At 51.5% G+C, this 21,395-nt stretch overlaps 1 protein-coding gene across 4 annotated transcripts in view; it reads left to right on the top strand.

Moving 5' to 3' along the window:
* The first annotated feature begins 8,572 nt into the window (after nucleotides 1-8,572).
* The window catches only part of LOC131664726 (dachshund homolog 2), a 173,399-nt gene continuing 160,576 nt past the window's right edge, over nucleotides 8,573-21,395 (top strand). For all 4 annotated transcript variants that reach the window (XM_058936035.1, XM_058936037.1, XM_058936036.1 and 1 more), the window contains exon 1: nucleotides 8,573-9,789. In XM_058936035.1, coding sequence (XP_058792018.1) covers nucleotides 9,083-9,789 — 707 coding nt within the window. In that variant the 5' untranslated portion in view covers nucleotides 8,573-9,082. The remainder of the gene's footprint in view (nucleotides 9,790-21,395) is intronic.

Here is a 21,395-nt window from a genome sequence, read left to right as displayed (position 1 = left end):
ATCAGTATTTATTTTAATTAAGTACAAAATTATCAACTGACGTCCACGAACCGCTCACTTCTATGCTGTTAATTGTTATCTATTACAGCTATATGGGCTTCGATAATGGTACACTTGCTCATCCTTTCATATGTGTCGATATCTATTGGTAAACGTATACCGTTATTCAATGATGACGATTAGATAGCAGTAAAAGGTGTGGATTTATCTCGAGTGTCGACATCTGCCCATCGAATCCTTGATTCCCACACGGCGAGTATTGCATTTCCATCAGTCGTTGGACATTTTTTTATTGCTGAAAGTTTTGATATTTGCGATAAAACTTGACACATATGAAACGGTCTGTTGGTTTGAATATCTTTTTCGTAAAAATCATGTGTTCATGCATAGGCAGAATAACTTGCCATGGAGCATTGAATGCATAATAACTTATCTTTGTTTGCTGCACAATGTAATAGCTTACCAAAGTGACCGTTCATTGTGCTTCGTTATTCTCATGAGCAAAAATCAAGAATACGATCATAATTCACAATTAATAGATAAAATAGTCGCAATAAAAATACACGAGGATAGTCCTTACATAAAAAAATGGACAGCCTTGTCCTTCTGTGCAATCAGAACCAAGGACAATCGGAAAAACTAACACGGAGAGAGAAAGTTAAAAAAAAAATAGACATAACGTCGGGGATAGAGAGCGCGCTCTGGTATTTAATCGATGACGAAGACGAGAAAAGGGCTGCGCTAATCGCACGAAAGCAAAATGCAACGCATCTGCAGACGAGAGTATCATGTCCGACTATCCGATCGCGCTACAAAGGGCCGATCCATCATCTTCCGTGACAGACCTTATGCGCGGCGGTAGAGGCAATCGGATGGAGGTCACTGTACAAACATTTCCGTCGGCTCTCTCGGTGGCTTTGTACGTGTACTTTTTTACGCCACGCGTCTGCATGTGTGAAAGAGCCGGCACGTCTTTCTTTTTCTTCCCCTTTCATCGGCGGCGCGGCGCGGCGCGGCGCCTTCAGACAAGAAAATGACGCAGATTTTTTGTACGGCGTCGACGCGCCGCTGCACCGACGCTCGATCGATATGTTTTTTATGCGAGCGCCGACGCTCACACACGTAATTTTTTATGCTGAAATTATAAATAATAATTGGAACAAAAAGTGCATAAGGGCTCTTCATGCTTTCTGAATGTCTGGAAAAAAGAAGGCGTAACCTATTTGCTTTGTAGCAAACCTGATGCTCGTTTTGTGTCTTACGTCAAATCGACTGGCAACAAAGAAATTGGAAAAAAAATAAGCCTGAGAGCAATGTGGAAATTATCTTATCCGCAGAGCCTCGATTTTCGCGATCACATCTCTGCGAAGCCTTCCCTGGCTGCTCGAAATTCAAGCACATCGACAAACAACTGATAAATCTTTGTTGCGATTCACTTTGTAACGAGGAAGTTGAACGTTAGGCAATTCCATCGTATCTCAACTTGGAGATTATTATGACAAATGATGTTACAAATGTTTCCAAAGTAAAAAAAACCACCTGATATGCTGACATTCATCTTGGCGTTTGTTTTGCTTATCGTTCGTAGCGGATAAAAACAGACGTTAGTGCATCAATGTGTCCGTATACAAGGAAAACGGTGTATTTATTCAATGGCCGACGACTGGTATATAATGATATATAATGCCTTTGCCTTAGCGTTTCAGCATTGTCTCTGTCAAAGACTGAACATGACTAATTTCGTAGTATACCTCGTCGTACTTGTCGCTGCTATTGTGGTAGTTGGGTCACAGGGTGAGTATTTTTCTTTTCTCCAAAAACCAAATTTTCCTGGCCGTAAGAAGACTTTTCTGAGCACACTCGCATCAATTTATTATTATAAAACTCAACATCGATAGGAAGACAAATTTTACTTATTATTTTTTCAGAAGAATGCTATCGTGTGCTTTCTCTTATTTTTCATAAATTATTCGCCTAAATTTTCGATAAATGCCATATTTACATCTGTCTTCTTGTAATTAAAATTGCTCTGTTATTCATCTTGAATCGTCTTGAATACCATGAATTTTCAAGTAGGTTAGTCATATAAGACGTATTTAAAAACTTGATTCATATTACAAATAACCTCGCTTCAAAATCTATTAAATACAATATAAATATATTTAGCAGCCATCCTGTGTCCCAAAAACCAAGTTTGGTCCAACTGCCCAAGTGCGTGTCCTCGAACATGCAAACGTCTAAGTACCGTCGGGCCGTGCATTCAGGTATGAACAATGTTCCAGCCAGTCCACGTACTGTTGTATTGCGATACTAATTACATTCAATTCGTGAATTTACAGGTATGTCGGCCGGCGGGTTGCGTGTGCAAAAAAGGTTTTGTCTTGAAAGGAGCGGAATGTGTGCCTGTAGCAGACTGTATGAAAGATAAGCGGTGTCCTTTACCCAATCAAGTTTGGTCAGAGTGCCCAAGTTCATGTCCCAGAACATGTATGAAGCCACGCACCGAGGCATGCATTCAAGTGAGTAATATTCCATACAAGCGCGACGAGATCGTGTTGTCAAATCAATAACATTTCTTTACCAATGTACGTATAGGTTTGCCGGAAGCCTGGTTGTGTCTGCAAGCCCGGCCACCTTTTGAAAGGAGGAAAATGTGTCCCGGAAAAAGAATGTTAAATAATAACTTTAATAATAATAAAAGTTAATAATAACTTTTCCAATGACCAAAAGAAATTATTCATTCCGAAATGTATTCACTGAATTGTGACTGAATAAAAGTTTGTGTAAAAAGTACGTAGACTTTTAGCATGTTAGTTTCAATCGAGAATTTCCTTTCCTCACATTACTTTTGTTGTCTACAATGTTCTTTGCTGGTACCGAGAAATCGTCATCTGTGCGAAATTGTACGTGACAAGAAACGGACATTCGCTCTAACGAGAGTGAGATAAGGCTAATTGCCTTGTTTTCCGTTCACGTGGCAGGCGTCTTTTGTCGTAAAGCCATATTTTGGTCCATCTGCTTACCAATAGCTTCTCGGACACTTTCGGTATACACGGAAGCATGACATTGTGCGACGAGGGCATTGAGAGCCGAGCAAGCATCCAAGTTGAAATGTATATAATTTATCGAGAGGATAGTTCGGTTGGTCTTCATAAATGGCGGCGAAACGAGTGTGCAAGAGGAAAATTCGCTCGGCCAGCGATGATCATTGCGACAGAGTGTCCGAAACCTCTGCGCGACACGCACCTCCCGCGTCGAATGCGCCTTTGCCAGCCCCTCGCCCTTGCGCAAACGCATTAGAGAGCCCATTTGAATATCGCGCGCAGGGCAAACGGCTACAGGCGCACGCTGCACTGGGCCACCGCGTAGCGGACGAGGGTATAATATAACGCGCGATCGGGTGGCGTCCTTCGCGGAGGCGTCGCCGCCAACGCTTTCGAATCGCGGGGTCGCGCTCGCTTGCAGATTTGGCAGGAGCGCGCGGCGCGGTCCAATGGGCTTTTCCAGAAGAGGCTTCCGCGGCAGCCGCCGCGCGGTGCGCGCTCAGAGAGACAATCGCGTTGACATCGCGTGATGGATGTGCTATTTAGCCCGCGCGCCGCCGCTGAAAATCGCCCTCGGCTTTCCCACCAATAAAAGCCCATTGTAAATGCGAACTATTCGGAATATTAGAGCCGGCGGCGGCGCTCTCTCGGCCGACGATTACCGGGCGCTCCGTCATCGGCGCTGACGCGGCTGTAATCCTTTTTTTTTCGGCCTTTCTCTCGGCGCTCGGCTCCCCCTCTGCCCCTCTTTAGCGCCGAAGATTTGCATGGCGCTCTTCGTTTCGCCATCCCTCATGGCTGCTCTTCTGTCACTTGGACTGTCGGTCTTGCCTCGCGCTCGCACCGAGAAACAGCGCGCGCGAGGCGGCTAATCGACCCTATGGGTTTTCTAATCATGATGTATCTGCGGGGCTTTTTGTCCGCGAACGATAGCCCCGTCGACTCGGCCGTGCATACGATCGTGAGTAATGGCGAGCCGATCGAGTCGGCCGATAGGGTAATGACGTAGGAATAAGGAGACAGCGCCCGTTCCTCATCGCTCGTCAGTCACTCGGACGCCGCGACGCCGCCCGCCGCCGCGCGCGCGTCGTTATAAAAATAACGCGACGACGCGCGTTGCGCGCATTGCGGAGCTTTGACGAGCGGCGCGCCAGCGCCGGCACGCACGTGCTCTCTCGCTCCACATTTCTCTCTCCAGTTGGCACGCGATGCGTTAGGCCTTGCGTCGCGCCGTGCAGGCGGAAAGACCGACTTGGCAGTGGGCATAACACAGCAAAATCGTCGGCTCGCACGTCCACACTTTGAACGAATCTTCACGCCTGGAGGATCAAAGCCTTCGCTGCTGCGAGCCTCGTCGTCGTCGTCGTCGTAGTCGCGTGACTTCCTACGTGGCGAATGCGAGAGCTGCTGTTCGCACGGGCGTGCCCCACCCACGACCAAGCAGTGCTCCTCGATATCCTCCCGTCGCTCGCTCGTCCTTTCGCGACAATAACGTTCGTTTGCAAAGCCAAATGCTGCGCCGATATTACGCGTCGTGCGCGCCTGCCTCGCATATTATACCAGCCGATCTGTGAAGCTTAGTCAACACGCATTTACGCGCTTAAAGGAAAGCTTGCAAGTGCATTCGTGCGCTAATATGCGTAAATAGGCTAGGATTCTATATCGTAGATAATACTCGCTAGTGCACTCGGCTTATGCTCGCCTCAATGCATCGTGAATAATGTCTCGCGTGGGCCTCTTTTATTCTTCATAAATATTTATCGCACAACAATGGAATAAAATACTAGTGATTCTCAAAATCTTTCCTACGCGATGCTCATTTCATGCGAAAGTCATGGTACAAATGTGCCGTGAATAACTCATACGACCACCAGAGACAAAACTAGAATCTCGAACAATCTTTGTATTCTGTGTGTCATTTAACACATTTTTTAATACTTTTCAAAATTTACGCAAAGACAAGGGACCAAAATGAAAATGTGTCAAAAACTTTCTAACGTTTTTTCCCACAATAGCTACGAAAAAGTGTCATTTATATTGTTCCCTGCTTTAAGCCCGCACAAAAAATCAGTACGATAACTTTTTTCGCAGCGTTTGCCAATTACTTTTAACGCGTTATTGTTTTCGAAATAATGTAGCCGCGAAAGTGCAATAAAAAGAAATCACCATTGGTGCTTTTACGTCGACTGAGCGCGGGGAACAACCGATGCAACAAATTTTCATATTGTATACAAATATTTTACGAGCAATAAATTTTTCACAAAAATATCTCAACGCATTTTTCCTTCTTATGCGTGCACGAATTTTGTTTAAAGCGAAAGAATGTAATATTTCATCTAGCAAAAAAAAAGAGTACACGTACTGTGAATGAGCTGGAATCAGTATCTGCAACGAAGCTTCTTGCAATGCACTCTTTTATGTATGCGAGAGAGAAACTCGAATACACATACATGCGTGAAGCTTGCGATCGAGGGGGTGTCAACGCGCGTAATCGAGTCCGCACTCCCATCCAAGTGTGTGTGTGTGTGCGTGTATTCGCTATCTGTTTTATTTATCCGATAACACGCCATTATGGACACAACCGCCGCCGCGCCCCGTTCTCTCTCTCTCTCTGTCTCTCTCTCTCTCTCGGCACATAACGATTGGCTATTTATAATAACACGTGGCGTATCGGTAATTAGGTGCGCGTTACGCTGAAAAACCGCGAGCTCCCGCAATTTATATATCCCGAGCGAGCAAAGCCGATACGCTCTTGCGAACGTTTTTTTTCTCTTCCTCGCACCCTCTGGAATGACCTGCGGACGCCGCCTGCCTGGCATGCACTCGTTTACACGCTCTCCATTTTTGCTCGGCTCTGTGTTTACAACGCGTATACCTATCGATGTTCAACGGCGTGCCCGCCGTACGCTTCAATGCTGCGTTTTACGTCTCTTCATTTCTCGGCGCTCTTTCGCAATTAGCTTTCCATTACTTCCGATTGCGAAAGATACATTCGCGAATGCAGAAAATGCGCAAGCAGGCTGGCGTCCATGGACGATTAGGCTTCTCGGTGAAAAGTCGCGCAGAAAGAGATTTTGGTACGCGCGTGAACCAGAAAATCCTTTTCGGAGGGTAAAAAGCCGTTCGAGTGATGGATTGACGTATATATCAGCCGAACGTACAAGCTTTCGAGTCCGACTTGAGAAATTTACTTCCATGTCTATAGCATTATATACGTGTAATACGTGCGTGAAAACCTTCCAACTGATCGATATGCTCCCGTTTTCTAAAATGCCACCTACTTGCCGAACGCGGAACTTGTAGTGCTAATCTTTACGAGTCAGTGCTAAATTTTTGGAAACTCGAATCAAAATGAATATTACAGGCGTCTTTGCAAAATAATACATGTTTCGCATTCCAAATGAAAATTAATAAATTTTTTTTCCGTATTTTTATCGTGCACTTGACATGATAACGAAAAATATTTCTAGGTCGGGCGAACTTTCGTTTTTTTTTCATCGACGCCATCCTGCACGCCGGCTTGGATCGTCAGTGAAGAGAGAAGGCTAGGTGAAATTGCACGAGGTCAAGCTACGTAACAGCTGATCGGGCATTATATACACGAAAACGCTACGAGCGTTTGCCACCTTTCGAGGAGGGCTGACGTACATATATATCGACGCGTTCCCTAAACGTGGACGCACACACTTTGCAGGCTGTGCCCGCAAATCTGGGTCACGGGGCCGATGAGGGCACGACGCACCCGATGAGGGGTTGACCGGACATTGGCTGTGGGGAACTGCCTCTCTCTCTCTCTCTCTCTCTTTCTCACTGTCTCTCTTTTTTACCTCGCCCGCTCGCCTTGCCCCCCCCCCTCTCTTCCTCCCTCTTTCCTTGTTCGGCATCGCTAGTAGCGCACTTTGCGGCTCCTTTGCCCATCTACGATCAACGTCTATGACGAGATAATCGGTCCGAGGGTCCGACGACCCCTTCAACTCTCGACAACTCTGCTATCGCCCTTGGTTTTATTTCGTGACGACTCTAGAAAACATTTCATGCTTCGGAAAATACATACATTTTCAATGTCTTCGCTTCCTTTTGTGTTTATAATATGCTTGAATCACTTCTTTTTTAATAGATTTGATTGAATACGCGAATCAATAGAACATCTCATTACCTATACAATGGTAATGGTATAAGACCGTGAGAAAGGAAAACAGCTAATGTCACTTCATGCCTGACCGAAGCAAAGCCATTACTACTGAAAATAGTAATTCATCGAATTTTTATCATTTATAGGATACTGATAATCCTACGACCGTTTGTACATGGCCACTTTGGAATGCTCGTGCGTCTCTTACGAAGAATATCTTGTTGTAATTCAAGTACAGCGTTATAACAACACATTAACATCCGCGCGAGGAGAGCTCAATTTACCAGCGTACAGCTTGATTAAAGATTTGATTAATTCGACATCGTTATTTTCTCGACAAATTGCCACACAAATGAAAAATGCTTTTATACGGCTATAAATGGTTACGTGGGCAGCTCATCACTCAGCTGACTCCTTTTGATGATTCGCTCTGTATAGCGATGTCGAGGCACGATCAGAGAGGACTATCTCGAAGCGGTTGGCCGCAATCCATCTTCGATCGACATATGGCTTGCCTACACGCAGTCCCTTGGTTTCATTGTGTACAGGCTCGTTTCGGATATTAATCGATCTCAGCGCAGCGCAGCGCCAGGCCTAATTACTCGAGCAGCTACTGCAAGACATAAAAAACGAAGAGGAACATCTGGCCGTTCGGAGCTGATCGAGAGTGGGCAGGAGAAAGGAGCGCGGTCGCGAGTGGCGCTATCGGCGGAAGGAGGCCGGGGGCCGGCGGTGCGCGTCCAAGACATCGGGAAAACTCGACTGCACCCAGACGAGTCCGGGCGCGCTCGGCGCCTCGGGAGCCGCGAACGGCAGCCGGCGTCGGCCAGATATTAGCATCCGCGCCTCCGCGGGCCGCGTTCCGTCGGGCGCGCGCGAGATAATGCAGCGCGGCGGCGAGGCCGGAGAGAGAGAGAGAATCGCGTCGCGCATCGCGAGCCCGCCGGGGGAGAAGACGGCAGCCGCGCCGCGAGGCGGCTCGATCGATTCGAGTCCGCGGCGCCGGAGACAGCTCGCCAGAGACAAAAGCGAGAGGGAGGCTACCTGCGCGGCGGCGGCGCGGAGAGAGGACTCGCGGCCCCACCACCGGCGCCTGCGCGGGCCGCGCGCGGCGCATTGGCGGCGCGCGGCCGCCGGGCGTGTCCGGCCCGCGGGCGGCCGGGCGGCGCGCGGCCAATGGGCGGCCGCGGCCCCGCCCCGGCGCGGAGCGTCCCCGCCGGCGCCCGCCGGCGATTCGCTTCCCGGCGGGGCCGCGCGCAGCGCTCGCGCGGCTGCGCGGCGCGCGCGCGGCCTCGGCCCGCCGCGTTTGCGCACAGCGGCGCGCGCGCGAGAGAGAGAGAAGGCTGCGACGCGCGCTCGCTCGCTCCGCGAGACGGCCGAGGCACAGATACCGAGAGCACTGCAGAGAGCAGGCCGGCGCGATCGCTCGCACGCGCTCACTCAGCACATCCGCCGCGTTAGCCGCGCTTTCCGTTCGGCCGCCTGCGTGCCGTCTGCGTGCCGTCTGCGTGCCGTCTGCGTCCCGTCCGCGTCCCGTCCGCGTCCCGTCCGCGCGCAACCCCGCTCGAGTGCCGGACGCGCGCGAGGCGGACCCGCCAGTGCGCGAATGACAGTGTGTACGGCGGCAGTGACTCGGCCCGGCGAGGAGCGCCGGCGACGACGGGACTATCGCAGAGAGCAGACAGTCGCTGAGGATGTGCGCGCCGAGACAATGAGCCGCGAGTGAACTGGCCAGTCGACAGCCTCCGCGAGTACTCCCGTTCTTCTTCAAAGTGTGTCCCCGAAAGCCTCGAAAATTCACCCTCTCACCAAGCTCTACCCGTGGTTCAGGGCCCAGCAGCAGCAGCAGCAGCAGCAGCTTCACTCGGGAGAGCCGCAGCAGCAGCTACAGCTACAGCGCCAGGCCATGGATCACGGAGCGATGCACGACAGCTCGTCGGAGCACAGCAGCCGCGCGAGTCCCGGCGGCGGCGGCGCGGGCGGCGGCGGCGGCGGCGCGAGCCCCAAGCACCCGAGCAGCTCGCCGCAGACGCACCCGTCGCTGGGCCACCGGCCGACGCCCGGCTCGCCGAGTCGCGGCTCGCCGCCGCAGTCGCTGGCCCTGTCGCCGCCCCCGCTGGGCGGCGGCGGCGCGCCGGCCGGCATGGTGCCGCGGATGCCCGGCTTGCCGCCGCCCGGGCTCGGGCTGCTCGGTCAGCTGGGCGGCATGCTGGGCGCCCACCACGGCTCGCCGCTCGAACTGATGGCCGCGCACCACGCGGTCATGCCCCCGCGGAACTACAGCAGTCCGCCGCCCATAAGCACCAGCGATCCCACGGCCAACGAGTGCAAGCTCGTCGAGTACCGCGGGCACAAGGTCGCCGCCTTCATCATCAGCGGCGACACGATGCTCTGCTTGCCGCAGGCCTTCGAGCTGTTCCTCAAGCATCTCGTCGGCGGCCTGCACACCGTCTACACCAAGTTGAAGAGGCTCGACATCGTGCCGCTGGTCTGCAACGTCGAGCAGGTCCGGATTCTGCGCGGACTCGGCGCCATCCAGCCGGGCGTCAACAGATGCAAGCTGCTCAGCTGCAAGGACTTCGACATACTCTACAGGGACTGCACCACCGCCAGGTAAGACGAGTGCGATTTTCGTTGGTCTCCGCTGGGCGGCCCTTGCGAACGCGCGCCACCGCGAGCATCCGAAACCGCCTCGTCGGTCCTGACGCCAGCCAGCGCTCGACGTGACCCACATGCGGACGCTCTCGGCTATATGGCCGCGCGTAGAAAGCAGCCGAGTAGAAAAAAGGAAAAAAGAGAGCCTAGAGGGAGACAGGAGAGCTGGCAAAAATAGAAGAGTCACTCGACTATGCATCTCTCTGCGTCGTCGATGTATCTCGCGGGAGAAATCACACAGCGGCGCTCGCCGTGCATGGAAAATTTCTCCTTGGAGCGCGATTAATTAAAAAAGGAAACCCTGGCGAGTGCACGCAGAGCGGATTGTTGCTCGCGTAACGACGCTACGATAAGCGATCGTTGCTTTCTACGCGCGCGTCATCGATGCGCCGCCTATTTTCCGTGGGTCGCGCGCGACTCGGGACGGCAACCTTCTCCATCGTGACTGTGCAGCCGTGCGAAACTGCGCCGCTCCGTACGCGGCAGCGGGACGGAGCCCTCTGGCCGTCACGAGCCTCGCGAATGCGCCGAGCACTTTTCGACGACGTGCTCGCGTCCACGTATCGCTCGCGACCGCGGACGGAACAATGTGGAGCGGCGCCCGGGTAGCGGGTCCGCGCGTCGGCAGGCGCGACCCGTGGGAACGGCGCCACGGACGCCCGGGCGCCCGGGAGCCGACCGAGGGGTCGCGAGGCCGCGTCGGCCCGCTCGTAAGCGCAGCGCCGCGCCGAAGTGACAAGCTGGCGTGCGTGCGTGCGCGATACTCCTTTCACCGGCGAGCGAGAGCGAGGTAGGGAGGGCACGTGCGGGATTTCTACGATTGCGCGTGCGGCGCGCGCAAACAACAGGTGTCCCTTTCACGGCTGTTTCTCCGAATGAATGGAATCGTCCCCACGCCGAATTGCCCGCCCACGCGCCAAACGGAATGCTATCCAACTCCTCTCTCGCTCTGGCTCTCTCTCTCTCTCTCTCTCGCTCTCTCTCTCGCTCTCGCTCTCTCTCTCTCTTTCTCGCTCTCTCGCACTCTCTCTCTCTCTCTCTCTCTCTCTCTCTCTCCCTGTACATGGCTCTGCTGCGAGGGGAGAGATCCGACGGCGCGAGCTCCGACGCCACGCAGCACAATGTGATTTTCCTTTTGAGCAGCCACTAACGATTCGAGCGTCGATCTTTCGTGCGTCTTTGACGTCTTCCTTTCTCCCGACTCATGGTGCAGAGCTTTTGAGTGTCGTGCGGTTGACCATAAGTTTTCAGAAGTCGCTTCGCGGGGATCAAGTGGCTCGCAGCAGTATCTCACACCTGCGCGTGCCTCGCCGTCTCTCAGTCCGCCGACCACTGTACTTTGCCGGCGAAAACTCCTCTTTTTATGTTTAGCTGATTTGACAGCTCGGCAACTGTCGCTCCTACTTATGTAGATTATCTCGCTTCTTTTGTACCGATTACCTTCTCTTTAAGAATTATAAAATAGCGTGCTGTAACGGTGGTTGTCGCGCGATTTTAGTTCTCGCGCTGAAAATTTTGTAAACAACTGCACGTAAACTGCGCGCGAGAAGCGTAATTTTGCGAAAATTAGTCGACGCGGCGCGTGGCTAAATAACAGTTGACTTTACTAGCTCCGCGCGACAAGGCCCGCCGATAACAGCTAGCCGCGCTCGCGCGGTTAATTATTCATCGAAAATTTTCCTCCGAGGAAACGCGTTGCGTTCGACAACGAATAATTAGCTGCCGACTCCGCTTCTCTTTTTTTTTTGCTTTTTTTTTCACCGCGAGTATAAGTGACAAAAGCTATGCGAGCGTCGCGCATAAATAAATGCTTAAAAAGCTTGCGCTGCTATCTTCGAGCGGCGAATCGATCTCGCATAAATTATCCATAAAGGGCCATAAATTTTCATTAAAATAATGGGGAAAAAGAAAAGGCCGTCGGCGTTTCTACGAAATTTGCTGGACGCGAGCGGGGAAAAAGGACAATGAGACGGAAGAAAAGCAGCGCGGCGGCGCTTCGGCGCGCGATAATCAGCGACCGCGGCAGCGGCTATCGGTCGATGAACAACACCGGACGCCGATGATGAAGAGGCTGGCTGGCTGGCTGTGTACCGCACCACGACACGCGATGCCGCGGTCAGCGCCGCAGAACAGGGCAGACTTCCCGAATCTCTGGCTCTCTTGCTCGATCGCTTGCCGCAAGGGAAAGTCCGAGTTTCGCGCATCGCGTACAAGTACTGCACTCTCTTGTGTAGCTCGCGAACGCGTTGTTCCGATAGACGGACGGCGAGTCGCACGTTGAGTAGCCAACGCTCCGTCAGCTCGCCTCGACGCGAACGTCGCGCGCGTTTGCAGAGGCATCGGCTCTCGTAAAGAGAGCATCGGCATTTGTAAATCAGGCTCCGATTTAAGCAGCACGATCGAGCAGCGCGCGCCAGCTGTTGTTCGAATCGGGCGGCGTTGTAGCTGCAACTAATTACCGAATGCGAAAAACACAAATGCGAGCCGATGAAAAATCAGCGGGGTGCGTAGTGCCCGCGCGATAAATCCTTACGGAACGAGGGCTGCTCGTATACGTACAGGCCGCGAAATTATGATTCAGCGCGCATCGAATTATCATTTTCGTCGGGTTACACGCGACTACTGCCACTCGCTCGCTCTCGCGCAAGCGGTAGCCGAACCGCAGCGATAATTCAGACGAATTTTTCTTGCGGTCCGCTGTACACACGCGCGCGCGCGCACACGCTGTGGCGCCGGCTGCTGCTCTGCTGCGCGCCAAGCCTGCACGCCTCGATCCAGCTGCATGCGCCCGTGTGCGCCGACACTCGATCCGAGCAAAAAAAATTTCCGGGCCTTCTTTTTTTTCGCCGGCAACACTGCACCGCGACGGAGTGCGCGGCGCGCTCGATAGAGACGCGCGTCGATCTTTTCGGATGCCGAGAGGCGATCGAGGGAAGACTAAGATATTGACAAGCCGCTGCACGTCTTCTTCGGGAGTCCGACTGGATTTGGCGGCGGCCAATTTCATGCGTCACATTTTATCGGGAGCTTCCCTTGGAAATTCGATAAGATTAGCCGGTCGGATATCCGCTGCTTGCGAACTGTATTTTTACGTGTCTCGGACTTGAACAAAAGCCCAAGATCAATAATTCCGTTCGCGCCGCATGCATCGATAGAAACGCGGCAAAAGGGAAGAAAAAAGTGGAGCGAATAAGAGAGTAAATACGTCATCACCGCGGCTCTCTCGAGCCCGAGCTAATAAATACGTTAACACTGGAAACACATCTCGCGCTTGAAAAAAAAAGACCATTAGGCATTTCTCCGGCGTCACGATTGCATCGCTTATATATAGAAAAATCGATCGGCGGAAAGAAAAGCCGCGCGGTGATGAATCCGAAGAACAGATCGGACAAGTTCCGTAGGCGAGGCGGAAGGCTGTTTAGAATATGGGATAGAAGCCATTAGGCTCCCGTTCCTCGGCTCTGCGTCACCGCGCGGATCTCGCTGTTGGTTTTCCACGTCGCCTTCGCCGTTTCTTCTCTCCTCGGTAGTAGAGCTTTCTTGCGATAGTCCACGAGCTCCGTTTTTTTGGCCTGCGGTTTCCTACGACTGTCGAGTGTATTTTCTGTTTCGTTAGACACGAAACCGTGGATAATCCGACTGGTCTTCCGTCTCTATTACGCGCCTAACTGATCGAGAAATCATCGATTCTTTTCCGACGCGCTGCATAATCGGGCGTGCGCTTGATTCGATTGGTCATTCCGTCAAGTCAGTCGAGCCTTACGATTGAGCGCGGACGAGCGATGGCTGGGCGTAGAAACGCGGACGGCAAATCGTCAGTGACTATTGAAATATGCTCGACAAGCGGCAACGTCGAGCGGTCGAGCTGCTGGCTTCCATGCAAATGCAGCAAGCGCATCCGCGCTGACACAACAATGCCCGCGGCACGCTCGCGCGTATTCGCTCTGACGCTGCGGAAAAACAGTTATGCTCCACGGCGATTGTTCACCTCGGGCTTCCTCGACAAATCATCTTCGCTCGCGGAGGATCCAAATGGCAATTGTGCGGCGCGCTGCGCGTAAGCCGCAGGACTGGTCGTTGCATAAGTCCAATGAAGCATTTCATTGGCGAGGATTAGTTCAGCCTTCGCGCGAATCGCACAGGTTTTTCTCTCGTCGAATCAATTTGTTCATTGCACGGATTTGCTTAGTTTATACGACGACGCGCGTGCCCGCGCGTGCGCGCGTCATCGGGCTCTTTTGTCAGGGCTTTATCATCGATTAATTGACTTTTCCGTGCGGCCATTATGTGTGTGTATTTGTGTAGGGGGAACGTCAATTCACGTCTTGTGATTTATTATTGCCGCTCGCGTTCTATATTTGTAACTTGGTCAAATTGTACGCATGCCTGACTCAACTCAATTTTTTTTTAATCGTCGGCAGAGTTTTGCGAGAAGAAGAGAGTGTCTTCTTTTCCAATCCTCTTGCGAGAATAGCAGAGACTCCTCCGGCAAAAGTTGCAATTTTTGAAGCGATTGTTTCGCCGACTGCTTTGGAACATGTATTCGGTGCATTGTAAAAAACACAGAAAAGGGCAATTGGACAAGAGTGGAGCTTTAACGGACTCGATCGTTGTCAGTCGGATACACGAACGGTAGAAACTCGAGCGTGAGTTTGATCAGAACCCACAGCCGCAATTACACTGCTACTCCGCATTCATTTCTTGGAAAAAACAGCAGCAAAGCCCTGCAAAGGCCCTGCAAAGATGCAATTTGCTTTACGATTTCTCAGCCATTTCTTATTCGATTGGTGCCGCGCAATTTGCATATAAGGCCGCACAATTTCCTTTTCTAGTGGAGTGCCAACGAGAAGAGGATCTCCGCAACAATAGGTTTTTTTTCGTTCCACGAATCGACGCACGCCAATTAAATCAATTAATTTTGCCTATAAGTCTTTTAATTGCCAGCTCGCAGCTTCTAATTTCCAATCTCAATTATCTAAAAATGGGCTGTATGGCGAAAGAAGCAGAAGGAGCAGAGAAAAAGTAAGAAAGAGTCTTGGAGTAGTCAGTGTACGCGCGGTTAATGATGTACCTACGTGGGAGTCTTCGGCCCTGGGTTGTAAATTCAAAGGGGCGCTATTAGCCGTTTAATTATGAAATTGCGCATAGATTAATTGGCTGCGCGGCGGTGAAAAAATAACGGCTAGATAAAGAATGGGACGCGCGCGCTGCTCCTCGGCTGCTCCAACATCGGCTTTGACTGCAACATTTGCAAAGATAAATTCCTTTTCTTTCATCTTTGCGACGATTCTGCGGCGATGAATTATTCATCGTGTGCTCGACTACTTATAGACTTGAATATTTTACGCTACCTGTACTCGTTCTTTTGATATCCGCAAGTTATCGTTGAAAGTGGTCTGCAGCGCTGCAAGCCATTGGTTTTTCATAACTCTCGTGCAAGCGCAAAAGCGTTTTTTATTATGCGCGTCTCGACAATCCAAACGTAAGACAAGGCAATCGCATAAGAAGGAAAACGAGAAAATTTGAATCGGCAGCAAGATTTAGAAATGGCTCTAGCCTCTGCTCCTCATTGTGTACGCAGAGGCAGCTGGGCCTCGATTTCTCTTTATGAATCCGTCCCTTTTTATAATACACAAACACAAACACGGAGAGCGGCGACGTGCCGATGTTATTACAAGAGCGCGTGCTGGGGAGCTGCTGCTGCTTTTTTCTTGATACGGATACGGGGATACACCTCGCCGCGAGATATCTTATGGCCGCGTGTACGTATGTAAGTACATGCTATTAGCTATGCAGACGGCAGCATCAACATTGCCCGTATATCCCGCACATCTCTCCGCGATACGACAATGGGAGATAAATTATCGTCGGCGTTCGCGTGACAGTCGGCCGCACGATACGCGTGCCAATGGCGTTTTCAACTCTACGCGATATCTGAAAGTCGACTACGCTGTTGCGCGCACGCCCGAGATCCTTATCTCTCGTCGGTTAGCCACGCGGTTATTGAATGTCGCGCGTTATCAAAGATGTAAACTGTGCAGGCGCACCGAGTGCCTCGTGCAACGTTTTCGGTCGACGAAGCGCGCTGACCCGATGGACACGCTATTAACCCCGACGAATCAGTAGGCTCGACAGACGGAACGAGAAGGCGAAGCGCGAGGCGGCGCGGTAGCCGCTCGATCAATTAATCGCCGCGAACCTGGGCGCCTTTCTTTTCTCGTTACATTCTTGCGGGACGCAGTGTCGGAAGCAAGGGAGCCGCGCCCGGGCTAATTAATAATCCGCAACAAGTCATATTGAAGCCAATGTAATCCGTCGAGCGGCTTCTTAATTTTGGATAATTAATGCAAAGACGAACAGCAAGGATTTGCTTGGCGTACCTCTGCCAGCAGCCGCGCTCTCGCTATATTTCACTTTGCCGTCCTGCCTAACGCCGCCTTTTATTCCGCGGACAAGATTCACTTTTTTCCAAGGGCTATGTATCCGCTGTATACGTCTTTCATCAAACGAACCATTTGGAAAATGACAAGGCTCGTTTCGAACTATGCATACGGTTTTCTAAACCATCAGCCGAGAGTACTTTTATTTGTTCAAGCCAATAAGCAATATCGGTTTATGTATCGTAAACTGTCAGCGGCAATAGCAATTTCAGACTTTAACTTCCTCCCTCTGCGCATACGCGATGGGAAACAAAATAAAAAATCATGATTTCGGAAGGCAATGAATGTATCCTCACCGGATATACGACAAGAGTATAGTTTTGAAAGGTCGCGAAAAGTCAGGGAATCGATACATCCACTATACGTGTATAGAAAGCCGCGTGCAGACGAGCAGGCGAAGCGCTGGCTTGGGTGCAGGAGCGAAAATGAAGAGGGAAGATGGAAGGGCCTCCCGGCTATAATCACGCGGGCTCCGACTCCTCTCCCGCGCGCTCCTCTTTCGGTGGTTCGTTCGAGAGACTGTATACGAATGCAAGTCATCGGCGTCTTTCTCTTTCTCTTTCTCTTTCTCTTTCTCTCCACAGGCGAGCGCGTCTCGCGTTCTACAGTGCAATGGCGCTAGGCTCCCGTTTCTCCACGGGTTTCGCAGCTTCTCCCTGCTCGCTCTCTCTCTCTCTCTCTCTCTTTCTCATACATATTTCTTCTCCTCTCTCTTTCTCTCTATTGTACGTGTTCCATTGTGCCGTTCGCGTATCCAGTTGTTTATTTTGACTTTTGTGTTCTCGCTGAGAGTTGGCCTCTTCGAAAGGTCGATTAACGATTTCGATTTCGTACACGTGATCCTCTCCAGGTCGATTGTTCGCACTTGCGCTGCGCACATCTCTTCGTAGCAGGCTTTCGTAATAAATTCGTGGACGTTGAACCAGCACCAATGATCGATCTAGCAGCGTCTACCGAACGCTACCTTGGCTCTCTTTCGCCTTCCACTACCGAACAGATTTTATCCGGCGGAACAAATGGAAGCGTTACTCGAGACTTCCGATCGATTGCTCGCCTCGGAAGAAAGTCGAGGAAGTAAGAGGTGCCGCTAACGATTGTTTAAAACCGTCCGTTCTCCGCTCGCGAGCGCGTGCGCGAGAGGAGGCTGTCACTGTTTTCGCGCGCGCGCGCGCGCGCGCGGGGACGTTGAACCGCGGACAACAGAACTGGCGAAAAACAAGTTGCCGCGTCGGACACGCACGCGCTTATTTATCCGTTTTTCTTTCGGCTCGATGTATTTATAGCTCTCGATAGCGAGCGCTAAGCTCGTGCAACATACCAATGCCCAATAGGAAATGCCGCGCGACTACGGATTGGCCGTTTAGATTTTCGAGTTGTAGATACGAACGCTCGCTGTGGTCGGCACGTATAGTCTTGTTACATTTCTTTCCACAGTTTTCCTCGCTGCTTTGTAGATAAGCTGTTCTTATCGAACGCTCCTTGATGCCTTATTTTCGACGGCAAACTCTCTTTGCGGAAATGCCGTGTACCTGCTAGCATACAAATTACACCACAACAGAGCTCAATTTTGAATCTTATTTTCTCAGTGTCGGAAAATTGGATACAACGAATGCAAAAAAAAAAGAATAATTATCGTAAAGGAGTCACACCCACGGAACTAAATATAATGAAGCCTTTGAAAGCACGCTGGCTAAAGGCCAATCGACAGCTTTTGGATAGCCAAAAAAAGGGGTCGAGGGCTACATGAACACTAAAGCGTTGCAAAAAAATCGATCATCTTTGCTATATATCATGCTGGCGAGAGCGCCGGCTGTGTATGTGCAACATTCGTCCGTGCCAGTGACACACATCATATACGAAACAGCTGATCCGCGCGCCCCAACGTTATCTTCGACCCCCCAAGAGAAAACCGGCCACCCTTTCCACGACGCGTGCTCGCTTGTTTTTGGACTCCAACTCATCTCGGCTCTTCTCCCTTCTTCTCTGCGTATGCGCTCGCGAGTTGGCAATAGTTGCGAGGTATATAATTTTGCTCTTGCGCACGGGGACTCGCGTGCATTGATTAAGTGCGGGATGCGTCGCGTGTGATTCTCTTTTCTAATTTTAAAAGCGAGTTGCCCCATCGGCAAAAATTGTTCGAGTAGTGGTAGGCAATTTGGTAAGGCATGCATTAGAAAGCTAGTTTAAACGAGATAGCCTTTAAATAGTTTGCCAATAAAAAAAAAAAAAAAAACAAAAAAAAAAGTACGCCAACAGTAGTTTTGAGCTGAAAATCAAATTGACTCACCTGAAAATAGAAAGCGTTGATATGTTCTGGGATAGGCCGTGAAGTGCAAATGGGTGGAAGGCTGCAGCAACTTGCAAGCGAGTGTGTACGTATAACGGGGTTGTACGTGCGCGCAAGGGTACAACTGCTGCACTCTTGCGCGCGCGCACACACACACAGACACGTGCGCGCATAGCAAGATATCTCGTGCGTCGTTTAATTACCAACGTGCTGTAACGAGTTGAAGTACGCGCGGCTCTACTACCAATATACTGGCGTGCGCACGCGACGAGTCTCTCTGTTAACCCCTTTCGCGACTTCCAAGTGCAGCTCGCCACCGTCCGACGCCGCCAACGCCTCGCGATAGTTAGTTTTGTATCGCGTCAGTCACCCTTCTATTTCTGCATTTACGTCTCTTGCGTGGGCACTGTTTGATAATTACGTACACGAAGTTTCAATTGGAGCAGTTTCTCTCGCTACTTCTTTTAGGTTGAGACAACTGTTTTGCATTCAAGTGTTTTTACGTGTGGCATGGATAAAAATATTTGTCATTGTTATGGCTTGCCAAGGCCTGATTTTGTTCTCGGTGTCCTCGCTCCGAATCTGGCCGACAGTCATAATTGCCAGTCTCGAGTCGCAGAAAAACTGTCGCTATCAGCGCTGCGACGCAAAACTCAGCTTGGGCAAAAAAGAAAAAAACCCGTGGCGCTCTCTTGCGATGCCTAATGAAATGAATTTGCAAACGAGCGGCCGCGTCGCCGATCGAAATGACTAACTGAAAGCAATATAGGAACATAGAAGAAGGGCTAACGTGCACCCACACGTTCGAGCATCACGCAAGGCCTCTCTCGCACACATGTAAAGATGACTGGTGCTCGGCTGAGTTGAAGTCGGGCCTTTTCCAGGCCGTGAATTTCGCGCGAGTGATTGACGCACAGGCAGAGAAACTCGCGCACGCGAGCCAGCCCGAATCAACCCTTTTCTTACTGCCTCGATTTCTAGCGCTACTCACGTATACGTAAGTGCTCTATCCCCCGATTGCCACTATAACCTTCCGATGTTTTCTTAATTGCTCCTTCGCTCTCGACTTTAGGCTCGCGTGGATGCGTCAAGTGGGGCTGTCAATCTCGCGCTAGCATTCGTCGAATGAAACTCAGCATTCAAGTTTCGAGCTAACTGCGATCGAAGAATCGGCGAAAAAATAAGAAATAGAAAACGAGCAGCGTCTGCACGACCAAGAGAGTAGAGATGGAAGGCGGCGCGACACAGCCACACGCAGATAAGCGAGCCTGGCGAACATGCAAATGATACAGACAGTTATTCGGGGAGGCGGTCAGCTCGGGCGGCTGCCGGGCAAAAACGGCCAATCACAAAGACACAAAGGCGAACAATGGCCAGAGAGAGAGAGAGAGAGAGAGGCAGCTCGCGGTCGATTTTCGAGAGCGTGAGCTCTGCCTAAAAACTGGCGAGACAGACGGCCGGCGTTATTAGAGCGTTAACGGCCGGTCGATCTGTCTCGGCTCGCCCGCTCGACCGACGCGACTCTTTCGCTCGATCTCCCGGAAAGAGCGGAAATAACAGCTTGTTCGGGACGCGAGCTGCGGGCCGGATCGCGATAATCGAGACTGGACGCGCGAGGTGTGCGCGTAGCTCGCCGCGCCGAACCTCCTAATCATAGTCGCAAACAAATCTGCGCTAATTTATGTATCGGCGTGAACGCGTCATCGCGATATTACCAAGTGCGGTATCCCCTGCCTCCTCGCCTGCACCGCAAATTGCGCACGACTTGACGCATCGTCACCGCCTGCTCGCTTCGGAGACGTGTCAATTGGCTCGAGCGCAGAGCAACGATCTGGTCAGCGAGTCGCTCAACCGTCGCGCAGCGCCGAAAACGAGCGTTGCCCGCTTTGTATAATTCGAGAGCAATCGAGATAATGGCGCGCGCGAGCTCAACGGCTCCGCGCTGTAATTATATCATTGTTCAAAATTACCTGGCGGCCCGGCACAACGCGCGCGCGCACACACACACTCTCACTCGGTTAGCGTCTTGGGTGCGCGGGCCGAGGTGTTATTAGGGCCTGACATTGATACATCCAAGAGGGAGAGAGAGAGAGAGAGAGCGAGAGCGCGCGCGCGGCCGAGCCTTTCTTTCTTTTTCCGTGGGGGTAAGTGAGGGTATTTAAACGGCGCTCGACAGTTTTTGAAGTATTTATGGGGCGGGTGTTACGTGCAAGCTATTACATATCTGTGCATTGGTGAGCGAGGGCGCATCGTATTTCCTCGTCGACGGTACTCGCGCGAGGTGCACTTTGATTACACGGACGAGAAGTTGATCGGCGTTTAACGGTCGAAGAGCGGCTGCTCTGCGCGACGAATCTGTCACAGGGACTGGTTCGCGTTCGCCGGCCGCGGCTGCCGTTCGAGCGATTTTCGAGCTGAAAACCAGTCTTATCGCGCGTGTACGCGCGCCTCGCTAAATTTTCACTCGAGTGAAATTAAGCGCACGCGCAGCCGGAGAGCGGCTCGTGCAAAAATGCTCGGCGAATTCGCGCGGCATCTGCACGGCACCGGGCACGCTGTCGTCGCGCACGCGGTCGAGGCGATAAAGCGCCTCTCGATACCGCAGATTCTCGAGGTAGTAGGCGCGACTTGGGCGGTCCCCGCGCGCGACGTTCGATAATTATCACGTGACACCAGCCATAAAGTCTCTCGCGTCGATTGGCGGCAGAGCCACGCGCTCGTAAATAAAGTGTCGCGACGCAGTTGAGTGCCCATTCAAATTTCCCATTTTCACCTCTCTCTCTCGCTCGCATGCATAATTTATAGCATGTTTTTCGTCGTTGACGAGTTTCCATTGT

Source organism: Phymastichus coffea, unplaced genomic scaffold (genome assembly GCF_024137745.1).
Source record: "Phymastichus coffea isolate CEN01 unplaced genomic scaffold, Cenicafe_Pcof_1.1 PCOF00045, whole genome shotgun sequence".
Classification (NCBI taxonomy): Eukaryota; Metazoa; Arthropoda; class Insecta; order Hymenoptera; family Eulophidae; genus Phymastichus; species Phymastichus coffea.
Note: the sequence above shows the minus strand (reverse complement) of the source record. Positions and strands in the feature narration are given on the sequence as shown.